This window comes from Lonchura striata, chromosome 14 (genome assembly GCF_050655825.1).
Source record: "Lonchura striata isolate lonStrDom1 chromosome 14, ASM5065582v1, whole genome shotgun sequence".
Taxonomy (NCBI): domain Eukaryota; kingdom Metazoa; phylum Chordata; class Aves; order Passeriformes; family Estrildidae; genus Lonchura; species Lonchura striata.
The window spans coordinates 16,390,644-16,409,697 of NC_140716.1; the positions used below are offsets into that span (position 1 = coordinate 16,390,644).

The following is a 19,054-nucleotide window of genomic DNA, read 5'->3' on the forward strand; positions in this document are numbered from 1 at the left end:
CATTCCCATGTCCCAAATCCCTCCTTCATCACATGCTCATCCCCTTCAGCCCTTCTCCAGCCTTTGACTGAGATCCTACCACCCTACCCTGCTTTCCTGGGCTTGGGAAAAGTTCACGGGAGGCACAGACCATCCCTGCCTCACTAACCCCACATAAACTCAGCATTTCCAATTCACAGTGCTCCCTCAGAACCCTCCATTTGTTGGAGGAGCAGCAGGATGAGAAGTTTGGCCAGGATGGCTTCATGGCTATGGACAGCAGCTCCATAGAGATACCATCAATGCTCAAGGCTTCACTCAATCTCCTTATCCTTCAAAAACAGCACTTGCCTCTTGCAGCAGGGCTTTTAAAAATATCTATTTATTGATCAGAGGTAGACCAAGACCTGAAAAGCCATTTCAGAGAAGATACTGCAAAGCAGGCTGGGAGTCAGAATCCAGCAGGTGAGGAGATGCAGGTATTAAGTGCAGGTCAAAAAACCATCTCCAACCCTGCTCACTTACACCTTGAGGGTGAACAAAGTGCACAACAGCTACTCCACCCCTGTCAGGTAGGGGAAAAGGGTTACCAGTGAAAGCAATATGGGTCTCTCCATAAAATACAGTATTCCAGCAACTTCCGCCAAGATCACAGAAATCAGCTAGGTTGGAAAAGACCTCTGAGTGCAACCTTTGATCAACACCTTGTCAATTAGACCATGGTACTGAGTGCCACATCCAGTCCTTTCTTAAACACCTCCAGGGATGGTGACTTCATCACGTGCCTGAGCAGCCCATTCCAATGCCTGATAACCCTTCCCGTGAAGAAATTTTTCCTCATGTCCAACCCGACTCCTCCCCTAGCTCAGCCTGAAGCTATGCCCTTGTCCTGTCACTAGTTCACTGAGAGAAAAAGCCTTTCAGGTAGTTGTAGAGAGTGACAAGGTTACCCCTAGACTCCTTATCTCCAGGTTAAACAACCCCAGCTCCCTCAGGCATTCTTCATAAGATTACCCTTTAAACCCTTCCCCAGCTTCACTGCCATTCCCTGGACTCACTCCAGCATCTCATTATCTCTCCTGATTTGAGGAATCCAGAAGGCTTTGGGTGGGAAGGGACCTTAAAGCTCATCTTGTTCCACTGCCCTGGCATGGGCAGGGACACCTTCACTATCCCAGGTTGATCCAAGCGCCATCCAACCTGGCTTTGAACACTTCCAGGGGCAGCCACAGCTTCTCTGGACAGCCTGTGCCAGGGCCTCACCACCCTCACAGGGAACTTACTTCCTAATATCTCATCTAAACCTACTCTCTAACAGTTTGAAGCCACTCTCCTTTGTCCTTTCCCTAGATGCCCTTGTAGAAAGTATCTCTTATAAGCTTATCCTTATAAGCTCCTTCAACTACTGGAAGGCCAACTCACAAGTCCCACAGTCAGCCCTTGCAACGGCCTGGCCTGGCCCCATCTCTACTTAAAACTTTATTTATCCAGGTCTTGCTGCAAACTCACAGTTTTCCTGTACTAAATGTGCTCCCCAATTCCACACTGAGTCCATCACCTTCTCCTCCTCCTCCCTCTCCAGAGGGTATTTTCCCCAGGGAGCTGCAACCTGTGCTGTGCACACACATTATCAACTTACACATTCACAAAAGAGTGAGATCTTTACACTCACCTGGCCCTCAAGGTGTTTGTTACTCTCCAACAATTTTTGCACAAGGAAAACCAAAAATCAATTCAAGGAGAGGGAAAGATTCAAGGATTTTCCTAGACCTGTGACTGATGAGGTTCCCTTTGTTTTCCAGAATCAGGCCAAGAGTGACATGGTTCCTCTAATTGTTTCTTACACCACTCGAGAGAAGTTAATTGGTGTTTTTTCAGGAGGATAGGTAAAGGGAGCACATCTGTGTAAGAAAATTCACAGCAATTGTGTGAGCTCACCCTCTGCCTCTAACACTTTCTGTAGATATCACAAACACAGAGAGGGTTCATCTCCTCCAGAAAATCCTGAAACAGTCTCATCTCAACTGATTCAATCTTTGCTATTTCTAAAATATAGCAGCACCGCAAAGTTGGCTTGGCTGGCATTTTGATACAAAGACCAGGTGCTGTCTTTGTATTTGTGGCAATAAAAGTTCCCTGTTTTGAAATCCTGCTTGCCTCCGCCTCCCCAGCTGTCACGCTGTGTTCCAGCCACAGCTGCAAGTCCTTTGGCAAATCCCACATTCTGCAGCCACAGATTAATCCCCTGCAAGCTGCAATGGCTTCTCATGGTATGGAAGTGTCTTCCCCCCCCACCCCTTGCATTTTGCAGTGGGATGAGGATCCCGGTGGGGGATGTGGTGACTGGATCACTCAGTTTACTTATTTCCAATCAGAGAGGGCTTTCATGCAGCACCACAGGCTACAAGTTTTTCCCTTTAGTGGGTTGGCTTCTGAGACCTTACAGAATCAGACGGACATACACATTTGCCTTGTTACACAACCACACCTGCAACAGGAATTTTACTCCAGCCTGCCAATTTAGGCGTCAGTCCAAATTTCAGATTAGCCACCCTTTCTTCAGCTGCTGCTCAATGCTTGCAATGCCTGAAGTTTTATATACTTAGTTGTAGCTGAGAAACGTCCTTTACCCCAGTATTACTGCTGATAATGCTCTATTCCATAACTCTGCATGCAGCTATAGCCACAGAAACACAGTCTAGAGCCTGGAGCAGCCTTCTGATTACCAGGACTGTTTCATTAGTTCCCATACGCTCTGGCCCAGATAATATTACATACAAAATGAAACAGCCTCAAGAGACGAGGAGAAAGAAGACAGCATGCTTCAGACTTCCTTTCAGAGCAGAGTGTATTTAAGGTCTAAAAAAGAGGAAGAACATGAATTCAGGCTTCCTACAACTCAAATGATGTAACCACTAGCCTTAAGCCAAGCAGGCTCTTCCTCTGTACAACTTGTTCCTGTGCTTGTGCAAGCCCCGATTCCAGGAGGTGAACCTGAGAGAGGACCTCCCCAGTGTCTATCCTGCAAGTCCTTGGGGTAGAGCTCCCTCACCTGCCTGCACTCACATCCACCCCAGCCACTGTCACCTGTCTCTCCCACAGTTCTTCTGAAGCCCTGATTACCTCTCTTTGAATGCCAAATTCCCCAAGAGTGAAACATTAGTTGTGTGACCATGGAGCTGGCTCAAGTCTGGGAAGATTAACTTCTCCCTTTTGTCTCACAGCTGCTCTTGGACACAGGCAGTTTTTATCCTTGTGAGGTACAAGCAAAGCTGCTTCTAGAATTCATGCTGGGGTGAAGCAAGGAAGAGTTAATCCTTCAACAGTCATGGCACAGGTCGCTGTGCTACCCTGGGGCTGTGTTTTCTCAATGGCTGTTTCAGCTGCAACACAGCACACCCATGGCCAGCCTGGCCCAGAGATGGAATAGCCTTGGAGACATGGAGGCATGTTTGTACAGATGGTCTTAATCAGAGCAACAAGCTCCCATCCACTATTTCAGGAGCAACAAAGTCATGAGGCAGCAGGTACAGAGGTGGAGCAACAGGTTTCACCAGAGAGACAAACTGCTGATGCTGAGAACAGATGTGATTGAAGGAGAGAAAGCAGAGACACAAAAGCTGGGACCCACAGGGAGCATGAAGATGCAGAGCATGAAAATACAGCTTATTGTCTGGTCTCAACAATTGAAAACAGACACTTTAAGTTGTTAACATCCCAAAGCATGTTGAGGTTAAAGGCTTGCTGTGCTGCACAGAGTGCAAAATACTCTTGCCCTAAAGAGGTTCATGTCAGATTATGAAGAACAAAGTTGAATGTGGCTATGTCTCTCCTTTCAGTGCTCTTTTTACAGTGCAAGGCCAGTTTACCAAGGCACGGGAAACAGTTTGTCTCATTAACAATGGCTTCAGTGTTGCCAAAAGGGGATTGATCCTTCTGGACCTTGTAAAGAGACACAAGCCAAATCTGTCAGATCTTGGCCTTGTGATTAGGAACAGCTCGACAAGACTCTCTTGCCCCCACTTTCCTTTGTGTCTGATTTCCAGACCTCTTTCTCAGACCTCCTGCACAGCCTGGGAAGCTGGAGCAGCTGCAAGAAGCTGGGGAGGGATACTCATCCATCTTGTTTAATTTTGTTTCTTTCCTGTAGTGTTCTGAATAGCTGCTGCAAAACCTGACAAGGAAAGTCCTTTTTCACTCTGCATCAGCTTGGAGGGGACAAAATTATTAAAAACATCTCCCAGAAGCACAGGGAAGACAGTGCTGGGATTCAGATACAGATTCAGACAGCAAGAAGTGCATCAAGTAGAGCAAGGAATTGTGGAAGGAGTGAGTCTACTAGGGATGCCCAAATCCCTGCAGAGAACTGTGCTCTGAACACAGTCGTGTTCACGGGCAGGACTATCCTCCACTGGGCTTCCTGCCCTCCGGGTCCTGTTCCAGAGGCTGTCTGGCACACCTCACAAGGAACATGGATAGTTCTTTGCTATTCATGCAGAGAACAGTTTCACTGCAACAGGGACAGACTGGGAAGTCTCTGTGGAGATAAGTAATCAGAAAGGGCTCACAGAATTGCAGGATACCCTGACTTGGAAGCGACCCACAAGGATCATTGAGTCCAACTCCTGGCCCTGCACAGGACAGCCTCAAGAACGGCAATGAGCTGGCCAAGGTGGTTCAGTGGAACTTAGCCCAGAAAAAGATGAACAGTATTAGGTGTCCAATGCTGAAATGTTGCCAAAGAGAAAGATCTGTGCCAGGGAAAAATGGTCACTTATCCTAGGCTGCAATTTTACTCAGTGCCACTGTTCTGTGGGATTTGCCAAGCCTTATGGAACAATAACATTATCTAACAGCACTGAGTGTAGTGTACCTTACCCTTTCTTTGTAAAATTGGTGAACGAGCAGTTCTGTTACAGGTTTTCAAAAGGTGATGATGGGTCAGATGAATTTAGACTCTGCTGCCACTACCTGAGCCATGCTAGCTCCCCTCTGAAGGGATAACCTCAAAAGATGATTTTAATCAAGTTGTACTTCAGACATCAGAATAGCAGAGAGAAAGTGTTGGGTCTGGCCCAGGATTTGAAGTGAACTGTTTAGAGCCTGCAGCTCAGTTGGCTCTATCACCTACTCTGACAACTGCTTCATTCGTTTAGGCTGTGCTTTCAGAGCAGTTGAGAAGCTACCCCTACCTAGCCATACTTTAAAAATCAGATCCTTACATGGAAAACACAAAAATGTATGGTTCTACCTTAAGATTTGCAAATGTGAACACTGAAGAAAGTTGGATCTCCACAAGGTTTCTTTAACAATGTTGGGGGATGCAAAAAAAAAAAAAATTGTGAGTACAATGATTCACATAGTTTGCTCTTGCCTCAGACAATGCTACTACAGCCTGAAGCCATTGGGGAATAGGGTATAGAGATATGGTGGGAAGATAAAAGAGGAGTGTGTTAGGATGTTTAGGAGCACAGCATGACAACACTGTTAGTATTGTTAGTACTGTTACCTCACCTTTCAGAGGAAAAAGGGAACAGTATCACGAATACTGGAAAATCCTCCCTTATTGGTGAAAGGGTCCCAGGCCACACACCACAGAACAGAGATACTGTATAAAATCACACTTTGATAGCCTTGAACAAAAGGCTGGATCAACCCTCCCACAGCCCAAAATCCAGAGGTGACCCTCAACGTTTTTACTTGGTCTGACAAACTCAGCATGGTTGTGATTCTGTACCTGGTGGAGGTTGGGTATGTATTAAGAAATTATTTGGAGCATCCAAACATGATATTAAGGCAGAACCACGGCCTGAAGGAGTAAGATGCTTTCACAGAGCATCTGGAGGCCTTTGGGAGAGGAGCAGGTTAGATTTCACATTCTGGCTCCAAAATCTATCTTTGCCCTCACACTGAACAAATGCATCAAGTAGTATTCAGACAAGAATAATAAATGCCAAGTATCTCACTGTCCTACCTCTACCTGTGCCTCTCTGTAAAGTGTTATGTACTTTGAGTCACTGCTCTCCACAGACACAGTCCTTCCAGCAGAGAGAGCTGCACTGGCAATGCCACAAGCACATCTTGAATTTCTAGTCTTTCACACACCTGAAGAAGAAATAAATAAATCACTGCAAAGTGGAACATAGTATTTATTCCTTGTGGTGAAACCAGGACGTTTGACTAAGTTTAGCATTAAGCAGGTATATTCCTATAGCATCAGGATGGAAGAGTGTTGCAGGAAAATGAGCATCAAGGCACAGTTTTTAAGCTAAAAGCCCTGAAAGATACAAATGTATGCACTGACACATCCAGAGGCAGATAGTCATGAAGCCCTAAACCTGTTCATAGCCTAGCTACCAGTGTGCACTGCAAGAATAGCCTTAGACCTCAAGAGAGTTCAGAAACTACTACAGATGGCTTAATAGACCTGTAAGTATTTCAACTAAATTGCTAAATTCACATCCTTCTGCAGATTAGAGGAAAATCCCAAAATCTCCTATTTTTGTTGTTCCAAATCAATGTAGCTACTCAACAAAGCAGCCAATGGAAACTCTCTCAACTTCCTGCAATGACAACGAAGGCTGTTTCTACACATTTGGATGAAAAGTTTCCAAGTCCTCTGAAGACAAATGCTCCACCCTGCAATTCCTCTAAGGAAGCCACACAGACCGTGCCCTCTGAAGCCACACACACATCTACCCCTACTCTCATAGAAGTGCCATACTCCCATAGGGAGTAACAGACTGAACAGGGAGGCAGACCAAAGATCTCCCAGCACAGGAAAAACACCAGCATCCAGAGGCTGTGGGCTGAGCCAGTGCTGCAGTGCAATCCCCACAAATGCAAAGGCACAGGGTGCTCACACCTCACCATGATAAAGGAATGCCAGTGTTGCTGTGAGCAGAATGACCCACTGATCGCCTGGATTTCCGGGGCCTCAAGGAGAGCTCTCTAGTCGCCACCACAACCCAAAGCCAATTAACAGGAAGGACAAATGAAGCGCCAGTTGCAAGTCAGCGCAACACACGGGACAAGCGCCCTCAGCCTCAGGCAGCGTTTAGAGACAATCAGCCCCAACCCCACTGGCACCGGAGCAGAGCAGTTCACCTGCGGAGGTGGCTGGAAATAGTCTGTCCTCAGCAGAAGCCTGGGAGTGCAGGAGGGAGGGGAAAGAAAAGCACTGAAGTAAGAGCCAAAAGCAGCACTCACACAGCTCTGTTATTTCATCTCTTGCTCGTCCACCAACACATGGGCAGTATCTAAAGGAATCTGCACTTCGCTGGAAAATTGCTGGGCAGGCTTCTGAGTTCAGGAAGAGCCTGGAGGACAGCACTTCTGATTGGGCGTGCCACTCCCAGCTCCCACACCGAACCTCCGCAGCGCACAGCCTCCGCACAGCCGGGGCCCCGGAACCCTGTCCTGCTGCACACTCCCTGCGCTGGCACCTCTGCCGGGAGTTCTCTCATCCTTCCCCACGCCACTCCCAGCACCCAAACCAGCTCAATGCACGGAAGCAAATGGGCAGAGCACCCACGTACAGGGACTCCCGACGGCTGCCGGGGTCCTCTCAGGCGACGGCACCAACTCGCTGCCGCTTTCTCCGGTGGCCGGGACCAGCTAGGTGCCAGCGCAGCCCAGCTCTACCGCAGCCAACTTTCCGGGAAGCGGCTGTTTGAAAACCTCCCGTGGTCTTTGTTTGGTTGGGGCAGAGCCAGCAAGGGCTGCTGGGAAGGTCACCCAGGAGGACACCGACGTAGAGGCAGGGCGGGGCCCTCCTCGTAACCCTTTCGGGGCAGCCGCGCTCCGGGGCCGCCGGGAGCCGCGTCACCTCGGGGCACGGACCCGGCTGTACCGTCCCGGAGCACGGCCCAGGGGTGGCTGGTCACACCTGCGCAGAGGATGGAGGACAAGCCTCACGGGAGCAGCGCTGCCGTCCCTACAGGTGCCCTTCAGCCCTGGAAGCACCAGCTCGATCCCTGCGGGGGATGGTGGCCGTGCGGTGCCAGCCGGGCTGCTGGCAGAGCGCAGAGGCCACAGCTGGGCCATTCCTCTGAAACTGAAGCAGACGCGTGCTTTGAGCTATTCTCATCTCTGCCAGTGTTCCCACATGAGATGTTAAAATGTCTCTCCTCGTTCGGGCTTGGCTTAAAGGCTCAGTCCTGCCAGCTGCTGGCAGCCCCTGGAAGCAGATCACACCCCCCACACGCTGCCACCACCGTCCTGGCGCTCTCAAATCTTCAGGACCCTGCTTCAGCTAACAGCTAGCAGCAAGCCTTTTTTACAGTACTATTATTTTTCTGCTGGGTCAGTGACCTTACCTGCCCACGTCTGGGGGGGATGAGAGTTGTTATGAGAATAAGGGTGTGCAGGACTTTGGGATCAGTTAGCCTTTATGGCTTTGCTATAACTGAGAGAGGAAAAAATGTTAAACACTGTGAATGCAGATAGGTGGGCATTGGGCTCTGCTCCTAGCGAACACTGGACAGGATAAGAAGAAATGGCCTTAAGTTGCACTAAGGGTGGTTTCCTTTGGATATGTTGTAAGTACATATTATATTGTTGGCTTCTTGCAAATATTAAGATCAATGCTGTATGTATAATGTTAAAATAACTTTGCTTTTATTTCTGCTATTAACAAAAATTTAGACATAGTACTGATAGCTGATACAGTTATGAGTGAACTGTCTGTTCACTCAGGATAACATCCAATGAAGATGTCATGAGGACCCTACTACTGATATGCCAACTACCAGCATCTGCCATCTGAAGAAAATATGGACCAAAGCCCAAACTAGAAGTGACAAAGAGAACAGACCAAAACCACAGCCAAGAAACATTCATGCTCTAAAAAGGCGGACCCAAGGAGGGCCCATGCAAAATAGTTCCTGGAATTGTTTATGGGAAGGTAGTTTATGGGAAAATATGACTATGCATAAGAATCTATGAATATGCACTGAAAAGGTATTTAAGGGGTATCTCCAAAGATAACAGTGTGCTCTTGCCTGAATGCTAAGCACCTGGCCGTTTTTAACCCTTTACTTTATTTCTGTCTCCTGTCTTTTTATTAAACTTTTAATTAAACTTTTATTAAACTTTAAATTAAAATTTTACCAGGAAAGTGAACCTCATTTTTCACAGATATTAGGGAAATACTCCTTGCAGAATGGGTGGTCAGGCACTAGAAGAGGCTGCCCAGGATAGTGGTAGAATCACCATCTCTGGAAGTGTTCAAAAAAATATGTAGATGTGGCATCTGGGGACATAGTTTAGTGGTGGCCTTGGCAGCACTGTGGGAATGGCATTGGAATTAGACTCAATGATCTTAGAGGACTTTTCCAACCTAAATGATTCCATGATTCTAAGCTCATCATGACAGTCTACTAATAGTGCCCATTTGACATAATGCAGTTTCTCATCGAACCAATGTGAACTTTTAGTAGACTACAAAATTGCCTGTGAGAGAAATCTGCCCTTAAACAAGATGTTGTGGACAGAAGAACAACTTCCTTTTTGCTTTCTTGGGGTTTTGTTTGTTTTCTTGTTTACTGAACCTGTTCCATGCCAGGTTTTATGTAATACCCCTTGATTTTGCAGCAGAACGGAGAATAAGTCTGTTTTTCTTGTTGCCACACACGAATTTAAAGATACCTGCCCTGGTCTTGCTCATGTCCTGTGATGGAGGTAGACAGGACATATCCTTCCACTGCATTCAAGAGGTGAAGCTTCCATCATTAGGAATTTAACAAACATGCCTCTGGCCATACACATAAGCAGATCGACACACCTCTTAGAAAGATCTGTCACTTTTAAGGCCCTGTATTAGGGATGGGATCAAAATACACTTCTGGCTTTGTTCCTCTCAAGTCAAAAGTCAGGCAGCCAATGTGGTGACGTCAGAGGTTCAGTGTCTGCAGTGGCAAATTCCCTTTTAAGTTCACAGCAAACACATTTGGCAGGGATATCCGTCCCACATGACATGAAATGCCACTGTATGGTGCTCCATCTTAAGTCTTTCATTCTCCTCTTCCCAATTTTCTTGCAGTTGAGAGGGCAAATCCCCGCACAGTAGTGCCATCCCTACACCCGCCACCACCTCAAATCAGAGTCTGTGCGCTGTGTGAGCCTGAGGCAGCGTGGGCCAGAATTCACGTGTGGGGGCTGCAGCCTACTGGGTTGTTAAGCTTTTAAAACCCAGAGCTGAAGCCCAAGCTGCTACTGTCATTACCACGGCTATGCAGGACAGGGTTTGCAAGAACCTTTACGTCAGCGGCGGGGGCAGCAGCAGCCGCCCCGCCACCCCGCTCCTGCTCGCTTGAAGCCCGTCCGCCCGCCCCGCCCCCGCTGTGACGCCATCACCGCGCGCGGCGCCGCTCCTTCCCGCCCGTCGCGTCAATCTCGCGCGACGAGCGCGGAGCGGCGGCGGGGCCGAAGATGTGAGTGCGGGGCGGGGGCTGCACCATCCGCGTCCATCCGGCCGGGCCGTGGCCCGACCGGCCCCTCCGCCGCGCGGGGCACCGGGGGGAGTGCGCTGGGGCTGCCGAGAGGCGATGGTGGCGCGAGGGTCGGGGATGGGGTCTCGGAGCCGTGGCCAGAGGCGGGGAGGGCAGGGGAGGGAGAGCCGGGGCGGGGCCGGCCGTGGAACCGGGCCCGAGTGTCGGCGGTGCCGCGGCCTGGCCTACGGGGAGGAGCGTTGTGCAGGCCCGAGGGACGGGTTGCTGTGCTGATCTCGCGGGCCCTGCCCCACGGGCGCCATACCGCACCCACGGCGGGCGGATCTGGCTGCCCCGCGCTTCGCCGGCCGCACAGCTGGGCCGAACGGCCGTAGTGGACAGAGAAGTGCCGGGCGCCGAACCCTCTTCACACCTGGAATTCTGCCGGTTTGCAGCTGAAGACCTGGAGCAAACTGTCAGTAAAGAACTCGCCTATAGCCTTAAGGGAAGCCTGAGGGCAGCGACTTTACTTCTTTTGCAGAGAACTGCTGCTCTGAGTGTGCAGATTCTGTCTCTAAAGCAGAAGTATGTGTGAGATGGACGTTTGGGTTTGTGTAGATTGCAATTTAGACTTTCTGTTGTAGGGTGGATGCCCCTAAACCAGCTATTTTTTAGACAGTGAGAGGTTTTTGATTATAAAGATGAAGCATATAGTTTAGAGATGCAATGTTATTTAGCCTCGTGTGAGGACTGTGATTTATTCTTTCCTCATTTTCCAGTGAATGTCTGAACTTGTGCAGGTGAAAATGCCCTTGTGTAGGGTGAGGTTTCCAACTAAAGTGAGTATGGTCAGGGGCATTCCTGAGAAAGGATTAAAACCACTGGTTAGTTTGGAGACTGCTTTAATGTAGCATCATTTGGTGAATATTCCAAAGCTATGTGGCTGATCTGCCTGCTAAGTGCCTGTTCTAAGGAGCAGTAAGCAGGGAATCCTGAAAGGAGATTGTAGCCAGGTTGGGGTCAGGCTCTTCTCCCAGGCAATGGGCAACAGAACAAGAGGACACAGTCTTAAGATGCACTGGGAGGTTTTGATCAGACATTAGGAAGACTGTCTTCACAGAAAGGGCAGTTGGGCCCCTGGAAGGGGATGCCCAGGGAGGTTGTGGAGTCACCATCCCTGGAGGTGCTTATGGAAAGACTGGATGCAGCACTGAGTGCTCTGGTCTAGTTGACATGGTGGTGTTGGGTCAGAGATTGGACTTAATGGTCTCAGGTCTGTTCCAATGTAATTGATTCTGTGATTCTATTTCCTGCCTCAGCAGCAGGCTGGGTAACAGCAAACATGCTGGTCTTTATCTGTGTTTCCGTTTCCCTTCTCCCAGAAGGGGTAAACCAGATCTGACTCTTGAACACTAGCAGATAGTTTTGTATGCTGATAACATTATGACTTTGATAGTCCACAGGTGCAGGAGGAACTGATGTGTAGGCAGAGATAAACCAAACTTGGCTATGGGGTATTTAGAAGAAGAAAAATGGGCTATGGGTAACCTACTTGCAGCCTTCAGTACCTGAAATGAACCTATAAGAAAGATGGAGTGAGACATTTTACAAGGGCCAGGAGAAGGGGGAATGGCTTCTCACTGACGGAGGGCAGGTTTATGTTAGAGATTAGAAGAAAATTCTTCCCTGTGAGGGTGGTGAGGTCCTGACCCAGGATGCTCAGAGCAGCCCCATCCCTTGAAGTGTTCAAGGCCAGGTTGGAGCAACTTGGTGTAGCAAAGACCATAGTTGGGGGGTTGAAAAGTGATGAGTTTTAAGGTTTATGCCTTCCCAAACCAGTCAGCGATTCTGTGATTTTATGAAAGGAAAAATCTTAGGTTCCTGGTTTCACAAGACCAGAAAACCTGTCTGTTTTGTACCACCCAGCTGGGCTCATGCAGTGGCTTTACAATCTGTATGCCCCTCAGAGCTTGCACTGGAGAGGCACGGAGCTGGATAGAAATATCCTAAAGCTGAGTGATATACACAGGTTTGCTTGTCTTGGATCCCTTTGCGATGCTTGTGGGACAGTCCATAACTGCTTTCTTCCTGCCGCTGGTGCTAGAGGAGGCATTTCCTTTCCCAGCAGCTTCTGCCAGTGGCACATCTGTGGTGTGGGTTTCTTGTCCTCCATGTAGAAAGGCCATGGGTGTTTCTTGGTTTCTGCAGGGAGCTGGGTTTGTGAATAGTCATTTGTGTTGTTTCTTGCAGTTGGTGTATTAGGGAAAACTGTGAAGCTGAAAATCAGGAAAGCAAGTTTGGCTGTTCAGAAGTAATCTCTTCCCAACCATGCATTTAATTGCAATTCAGAGAATAAAGTAATTGCTGATCAGAAGCACAGAAGGAAAAAGATTGTTTGATGCTGTGAGCTGGTGAAGTTTTTTTCTTGTTCACTGAGTTTGCCTGTGATGTACATGGGGATGGAGATGTTTCCAATATCCCACATTACAGTGCATATTTGGTGCTGCTGCAGATAAGGCTGGCAGCTCCAACAAGCTTCTACTCATTCCCGGGATGTTTAATTCTTTGGTAGTTGGGAGTGTCACATTCCTTTAAAGGTTATTAAAATGTTAGAGGCAGATCTGTATCACAGGTTTTAAATGATCCCCATGGAATAATCAAAATGCTGCATGTTTATAGATGTTGCAGATTTTGTGATGGATGCAGCCTCATATGGTAGACATCTGGAAGTCAACTAATGCCCAGCATTTCAGTGCTAAATAGAGAGGTGTTAAATCTGTCTCCTTTTGGAGCTAGGGCAAAGAGGGAACTGGTTCTCTTAATCCAGGAGTTAGAAGTGAGATGTGAGACATGGGGCCCATTCTGTTGCTATGGATATCTCGGAAGGGGAAAAGGAGTTACTAGGATTGAAAAAGAAGAGGTTGCTAGAACTTTTTCTAAAGTGTCTGGAATTGCCTAATGCTTTAACTCCTCAGTTTCAGTGATCCTGAGTTACATTCAAAGTTCAGTGTTTTGTGTTGCAGTCCTGTTCTTTATTTGGGTGTGGGGCTTTTGTTGGCTATGTTGGTTGTTTTTTTTTTTTATAATTAAGTGATGCCTTCTGCAATTTGTTGTGAAAAGGGCTCCCTCACCAACCAAGCGCAAGGACAGGTCAGAAGAGAAATCGAAGGACCGGTCCAAGGATAAAGCAGCTGCTAAGGAATTGAGTGAAAAGGATCGTGGTCGGGACAAAACACGCAAAAGACGCAGTGCCTCCAGTGGGAGCAGCAGTACCAGGTGGGTACTTTTATGGGAATATCAAATGACAGCATTTTCAGTAATCAGTAGCTTTATTCGTGGTAGTCTTTGGCCTGTTGAAAGCTTGTGTTGTGTTAGTCACTGTGCAGTTTTCTCTAACTTAAGAGGGTTTATATTTTAGGTGTGAATTTCTTTGAAGTTCCACAGCTCACCAGAGAACCAGTCACAGTTATTCTCTGTAGTTGTCAGAAGTTTCTCAGATGTTATTTGTCTGGGTATTCCACTAATTTTTATTCTTCTCCCCCTTGAAACAGGTCCCGTTCCAGCTCAACTTCCAGCTCAGGGTCCAGTTCCAGCACTGGTTCTAGCAGTGGCTCAAGTTCCTCTTCTGCCTCGAGCCGCTCTGGGAGCTCCAGCACCTCACGCAGTTCCAGTTCAAGCAGCTCTTCTGGCTCTCCCAGTCCTTCTCGACGGAGACATGACAATAGGAGACGGTCCCGCTCCAAGTGAGTTTTATTTGTCTTCTAGAAATTGCCAGATGTCACATTAATTCCATTTGAAATACAAGATTGTGATCAGAAGAGATTGTTCTCTGAAGACCATTTGCTTTCTCCATAACTTAGAGACGTGAATTTTGTTACAGTGGGTGTCTTGTTTCCTTAGAATTGAAACATACACCCTGTAGGAACAGAGATTAAAAACCTAATTTTTAAGAGTTTAAAGATTTTAAATGCTACATTTTTAGAGGTGATTTTAATCAGTGTTTCCTTAGTAGTATGGGTCTAGATCAGAGTAAAGCTGTTCAATTCCTGTAAACTACAACCATGACTAACAGAAAAGTCAGGGCTAAAACCAGCATATATATGTACATATTTATATTCTTATTTATGAAAAATAAAATAAGAAGGAAGGCAGAGGAAACCTCTGTAGGGGTAACATGAGAATCAAACTATCTTAATGTCTGTACAGTTTTTCCTTTGCATAAGGCGATGAAGGCTGATAAAAATCTGCGTAAAGATGTGTGGGTTTTTTGTATGACTCAATTTATGGACTTTAAGTTTAGGAAGAAGCATAAAGATAAATTTTCTACATACTGATTTTTTTTACAGAATAAAGTTTCATTCCAGATTTCTTTTTTTTTTAACTGCAAAGGCATTGTGATATGCAGCTAATTTTAAATAGATTTGTTTTCATTTTTGGACCTCTGTAGTGAATGGAAGATAAAGAAACACAAATTATTGAATCTGTTCATTTGACTGATTGTGGTATTTATGTGATCTTTATGGCCTTATTTTGCCTCTTCAGTTGTTAAGGCAAAGAACGTTTCTGTGTTTACAACTGGGAAATGCTCTAACTATGACAACAACTTCATAGAAGTGCTTACCAAATTTTATGTTTGTTACTCTAGTTGCAGTGAAGTTGAAAAGTTACAAAAAAAAAGTTCTCAAATTCCAATAGGTTCTAAAGCAAAAGCAGACAAGAAAAATGCAAGTCCTGAGGTGTTTCTGAGTGGAACACCCTCAGCACCACCCCAACACTGTAACTTCTTCAGGACAAAGATCCCCTTCAATAAAAATTGTACTTTTAATCATGTGATAATGACTGGCTTTGGATTTGTCCTGCATGTTCCCTGGAGACTGTAAATGTTTTCTGTTCTTCAAATCAGGTCCAAACCACCCAAGAGAGATGAAAAGGAGCGGAAGAGGCGGAGTCCATCACCCAGACCCACAAAAGTGCATGTTGGAAGGCTCACTAGAAATGTGACAAAGGTAATAATGGCATGTTCCCATGCAGTCAAGCATTCATGTTCTTCTGTGAGAATGTGTGAGTTGCTTTTTCAAAGCTCTCCAAACCTTGGTTACTACAGATTTGCCAAGGTGTTGCTGTTGGATATTGTTTCTTTGTGTCCAGGTTGATCAGTGAGGAAAATTTTCATGTGATTTTACTGAATCAAATACCATGAAGCCTTCTGAGAAACTGTAGTGCCTAAGAAGTTTGCTTGTTTTGTCACTATTCCAGACCTTATATCCTGCTTTACTAGGAAGAAAATGATAGAACTTGGGACAACAGCTGAAATTACCTTGGAGGCATAAAGGATATTGGGGAGTTTTTGATAAAGGATCTACAGGGAGCTGGGTTGGCTTGAGTTGTCTTTGCTAGAATGTACTTTAAGGTCTTCAGAGGTAAAAGGTTTAGGCTGCTGAAAAATTATGTGCTGTGGATTTACTGCTCTGTGCCAGCCAGCCCTGGCTGGCGAGTGTGCTCTGTGTTCAAAAGGCTTGCTCTCTTTCTCTCTCTCTGCAGGATCACATCATGGAAATCTTTTCCACTTATGGAAAGATTAAAATGATTGACATGCCCGTTGACAGGTTAAACCCACACCTCTCCAAAGGTTATGCTTATGTGGAGTTTGAAAACCCAGATGATGCTGAGAAAGCCCTGAAACACATGGATGGAGGTAGGTACTGACCTGCAAGGAGCCTGTGGGCTTTACAAAAGCTTCAGAGTAGATGGATTTGATCAGAAAATGAGTTAGAGGTGATAGGGATGTCTTTGGTGAACAGATCTAAAGTACTCTCAGTTTACAGCCCAGATGGCTTTTGTGAGGTTCAGGGCAGATCCAGGAAATCACAGGACTATTAAAACTAATCATTTTTTCAAAACAGTGAAAAAATAATTTTAAGCTTATGTGAAAACTTTTCCAGGTTTACATCTGAACTGCACTTTGATGGGATTAGATAAAGAAGTCTAGTTGGTGTGTGGACTTTGTCAGAATAGCCCCTGAGGAGCAGGGTGTGGAGCTCTGTGGGCTGATCCCACTTCAGTTGCTTGTGACAAAGCAGTGAGTTGCAGTAGTATGATGTGTCTATATGTTAGTGTTGAAAAATACTTATTTCTCCCTGTTTCTTTGATGCCCTAAAAAGGCCAGATTGATGGTCAGGAGATCACAGCCACAGCTGTGCTGGCACCACGGCCTCGACCACCCCCCAGACGCTTCAGCCCCCCGAGGAGGATGCTGCCACCGCCGCCGATGTGGCGCAGGTCCCCCCCTCGCATGAGGAGGAGGTGAGAGCTGGGACAGCGCTTTTCTTTCTCAGTAGCAACTCGTTATCGCTGAAAGACTTGGCATGGGGAAAATCCTATTTGACTTCACTTTCCCAAGCCAAGTGACAGTAACAGATTTTGGACATTGGTTGAACCTGGGTTGCAGTTCCTAACTCATTAGCTCCAGGGTGCCTGCTCTGGTCTGTGCCCTGAGCACAGTCTCTGGGTAAGGTCTCATCCTTCCCAGCCTGTTCCCAGGAGTGCCTTCTACATAAAGGCTTCAAGATGAAACGGGAACAGACTTTGGCTGAAAGAACACTTGGGGCAGGCCGTGCCAGTTTCTTGTTTTTTGGAAGCCCTTGTACCTCCCTCCCTTACTTCTGAATGGGCACAATACCAAAAAGCAGTCCTCTGTCAGGTGAGTGGAATACACTGGCCCCAAGGTGTTATCTGATAGTTGTGCAACTTGGAGCTGCCTGATTGTGATCAGGTACGTTCTGAGTCTTCAGTATTAACGTGTTTTCAGAATTTCTTACTTGTCAGTAATAACTTGATTGCTAAATAACTTTCAGCCACAGGTTTAAAAATGAGCAGTAATTACTGTGGCATAAGATCTAGGAGGCTTCTTGGTGCTCCTTTAAACACACCTTTTGCTGAGATCTCAAAGATGCAGGTTTGCCATTCTCTCCTCCTTTGTTATCTTTCCTACTCCGACTTTTACTGTCCTGTTAGCTCTGCTAGTATTCTGTGCCTGGAAGCTCTGTGTCATAGCAGTAGTTACACTGATAAGACTGTTGGTTGTAGTACTGAGAAGCTTGAAGCTAAACTACTTCTGGAATAAGCTTCCTCTAAGAAGCTTCCTTGTAATTTGAAAGGATTTGGATAAATCCTTCCCTGAATATCACTCTTTCAGGAGTCAAAGATGACTTCAGGTGAAGGGGCATCTTACATATGATCTGAGCTAATTTTCCTTGAGGAAGATGAGTTTCGTGTTGTTCAAGTATTAATCATTTTTTCTGGTTCCTGAAGCAGAGGGAGGATAGCCAGAATAGTCCTGCTATGTCCTCTATGGAGCTGTGTCATGCTCATTCTTTTCCCATGGTGTGTGAGGGATTTTGGTATGATGCAGGGGGTGTTTTCAGAAAGTTGGTAGCTGAGCTGACCAATTACTTGAACCTGTTGCTTGTCTCCTAACAGAAACTTTCTCCTCATTCCCTGCCAGGTCCCGCTCTCCTCGGCGCAGATCCCCTGTTCGCCGGCGGTCCCGATCCAGGTCTCCCGGGCGAAGGCGCCATCGCAGCCGCTCCAGCTCAAACTCCTCAAGATAAAGCAAAAGGACTGGACAGCTTTTTACTTTTTAACTTAAATCCCATCAGATGGAATACTGTACCTTTTTTTATAATGAATCTGGGTGGGGAGGAGTGAGAGATAATCCTGGCAGTGAAGGCAATGTAAGAGGAGAGAACAGCAGTTCTTGGCCAGTAACCTTTACTGTGAGGCTTCTGGATTCCTGGCATTGAACTGAAATTATTTAAAAATGGCTTTGATTTTAAAGGCTGCAAAAACATCTTTTTCAGATAGAGGGAGGGAAAGATGTTTCAGCCTCTCTTTCTCCAGTTAGCAGCTGCTGCTTGGTGATTTGTAAACGTTTAGCACGCTGTACAGACCAGCATGTAAATCTTGAGCTAGTTCAGAACCCCAGTGAGTAAGACAGTGAGCCACATACGTTGATCTCCAGGCCAGCACAGGATTTTATCAGGGCAGCTGGAGCCCAGACCTGCCTGAGACTTAATTCAATACAGAATTGTTGCTTTATTCCAGTTCCCCTGGATGGTTAGTTTCTGCAGAGTACACTCTTCTGTAAGGCTTACACCGGGCAATCCCCACAGAAGCAATGGTCCAGCCCGGTGAATATGATGCTATTATAGAGAAGAAGCTGGAAAGCCAATGAAGTGTTCTGTAGCTGCCCCCATAAGTGATTTCTTTCACTTTTTCATTGAGGGTGTCAGTAACAACTTGCTATTCAGCCCACAGTGAAACAGTGTGAGTGGTTTTACAAATACCAAATGAGTAACTGAGCACCAGCCCCTTGGAAACTGCAAAGCAGAGAGGGAGGCTTGAAGCCATGATAGTGGCTAGAATAACTGGGGTTCACACAGGGAAAGGCAAAGAACTTAACCACCTGTTGTACAGTCAATACTATACAGATTTGTTTTCGTTTTTTGTTTTGTATAACTTTGTATCCTTTTGGGCCATGTTGTGTTTGTACTTGTGTAGGACAAGCAGTTACTGAATAAAGCGGTAGGGTTGAAAGCGGCTGTGCTGGCTGGCGGTGCGCGGGGTGGGGCTGTCGGGCCGCGCGG

At 46.6% G+C, this 19,054-nt stretch overlaps 1 protein-coding gene across 1 annotated transcript; it reads left to right on the plus strand.

Moving 5' to 3' along the window:
- Window positions 1–10,370: 10,370 nt before the first annotated feature.
- RNPS1 (RNA binding protein with serine rich domain 1) lies at window positions 10,371–19,004 on the plus strand. Its single transcript, XM_021529633.4, has 7 exons — window positions 10,371–10,412; window positions 13,530–13,685; window positions 13,961–14,152; window positions 15,313–15,415; window positions 15,951–16,104; window positions 16,571–16,712; window positions 17,914–19,004. Coding segments are annotated over exons 1-7 (855 nt in total). The 5' UTR covers window positions 10,371–10,410; the 3' UTR covers window positions 18,020–19,004.
- Window positions 19,005–19,054: the final 50 nt, after the last annotated feature.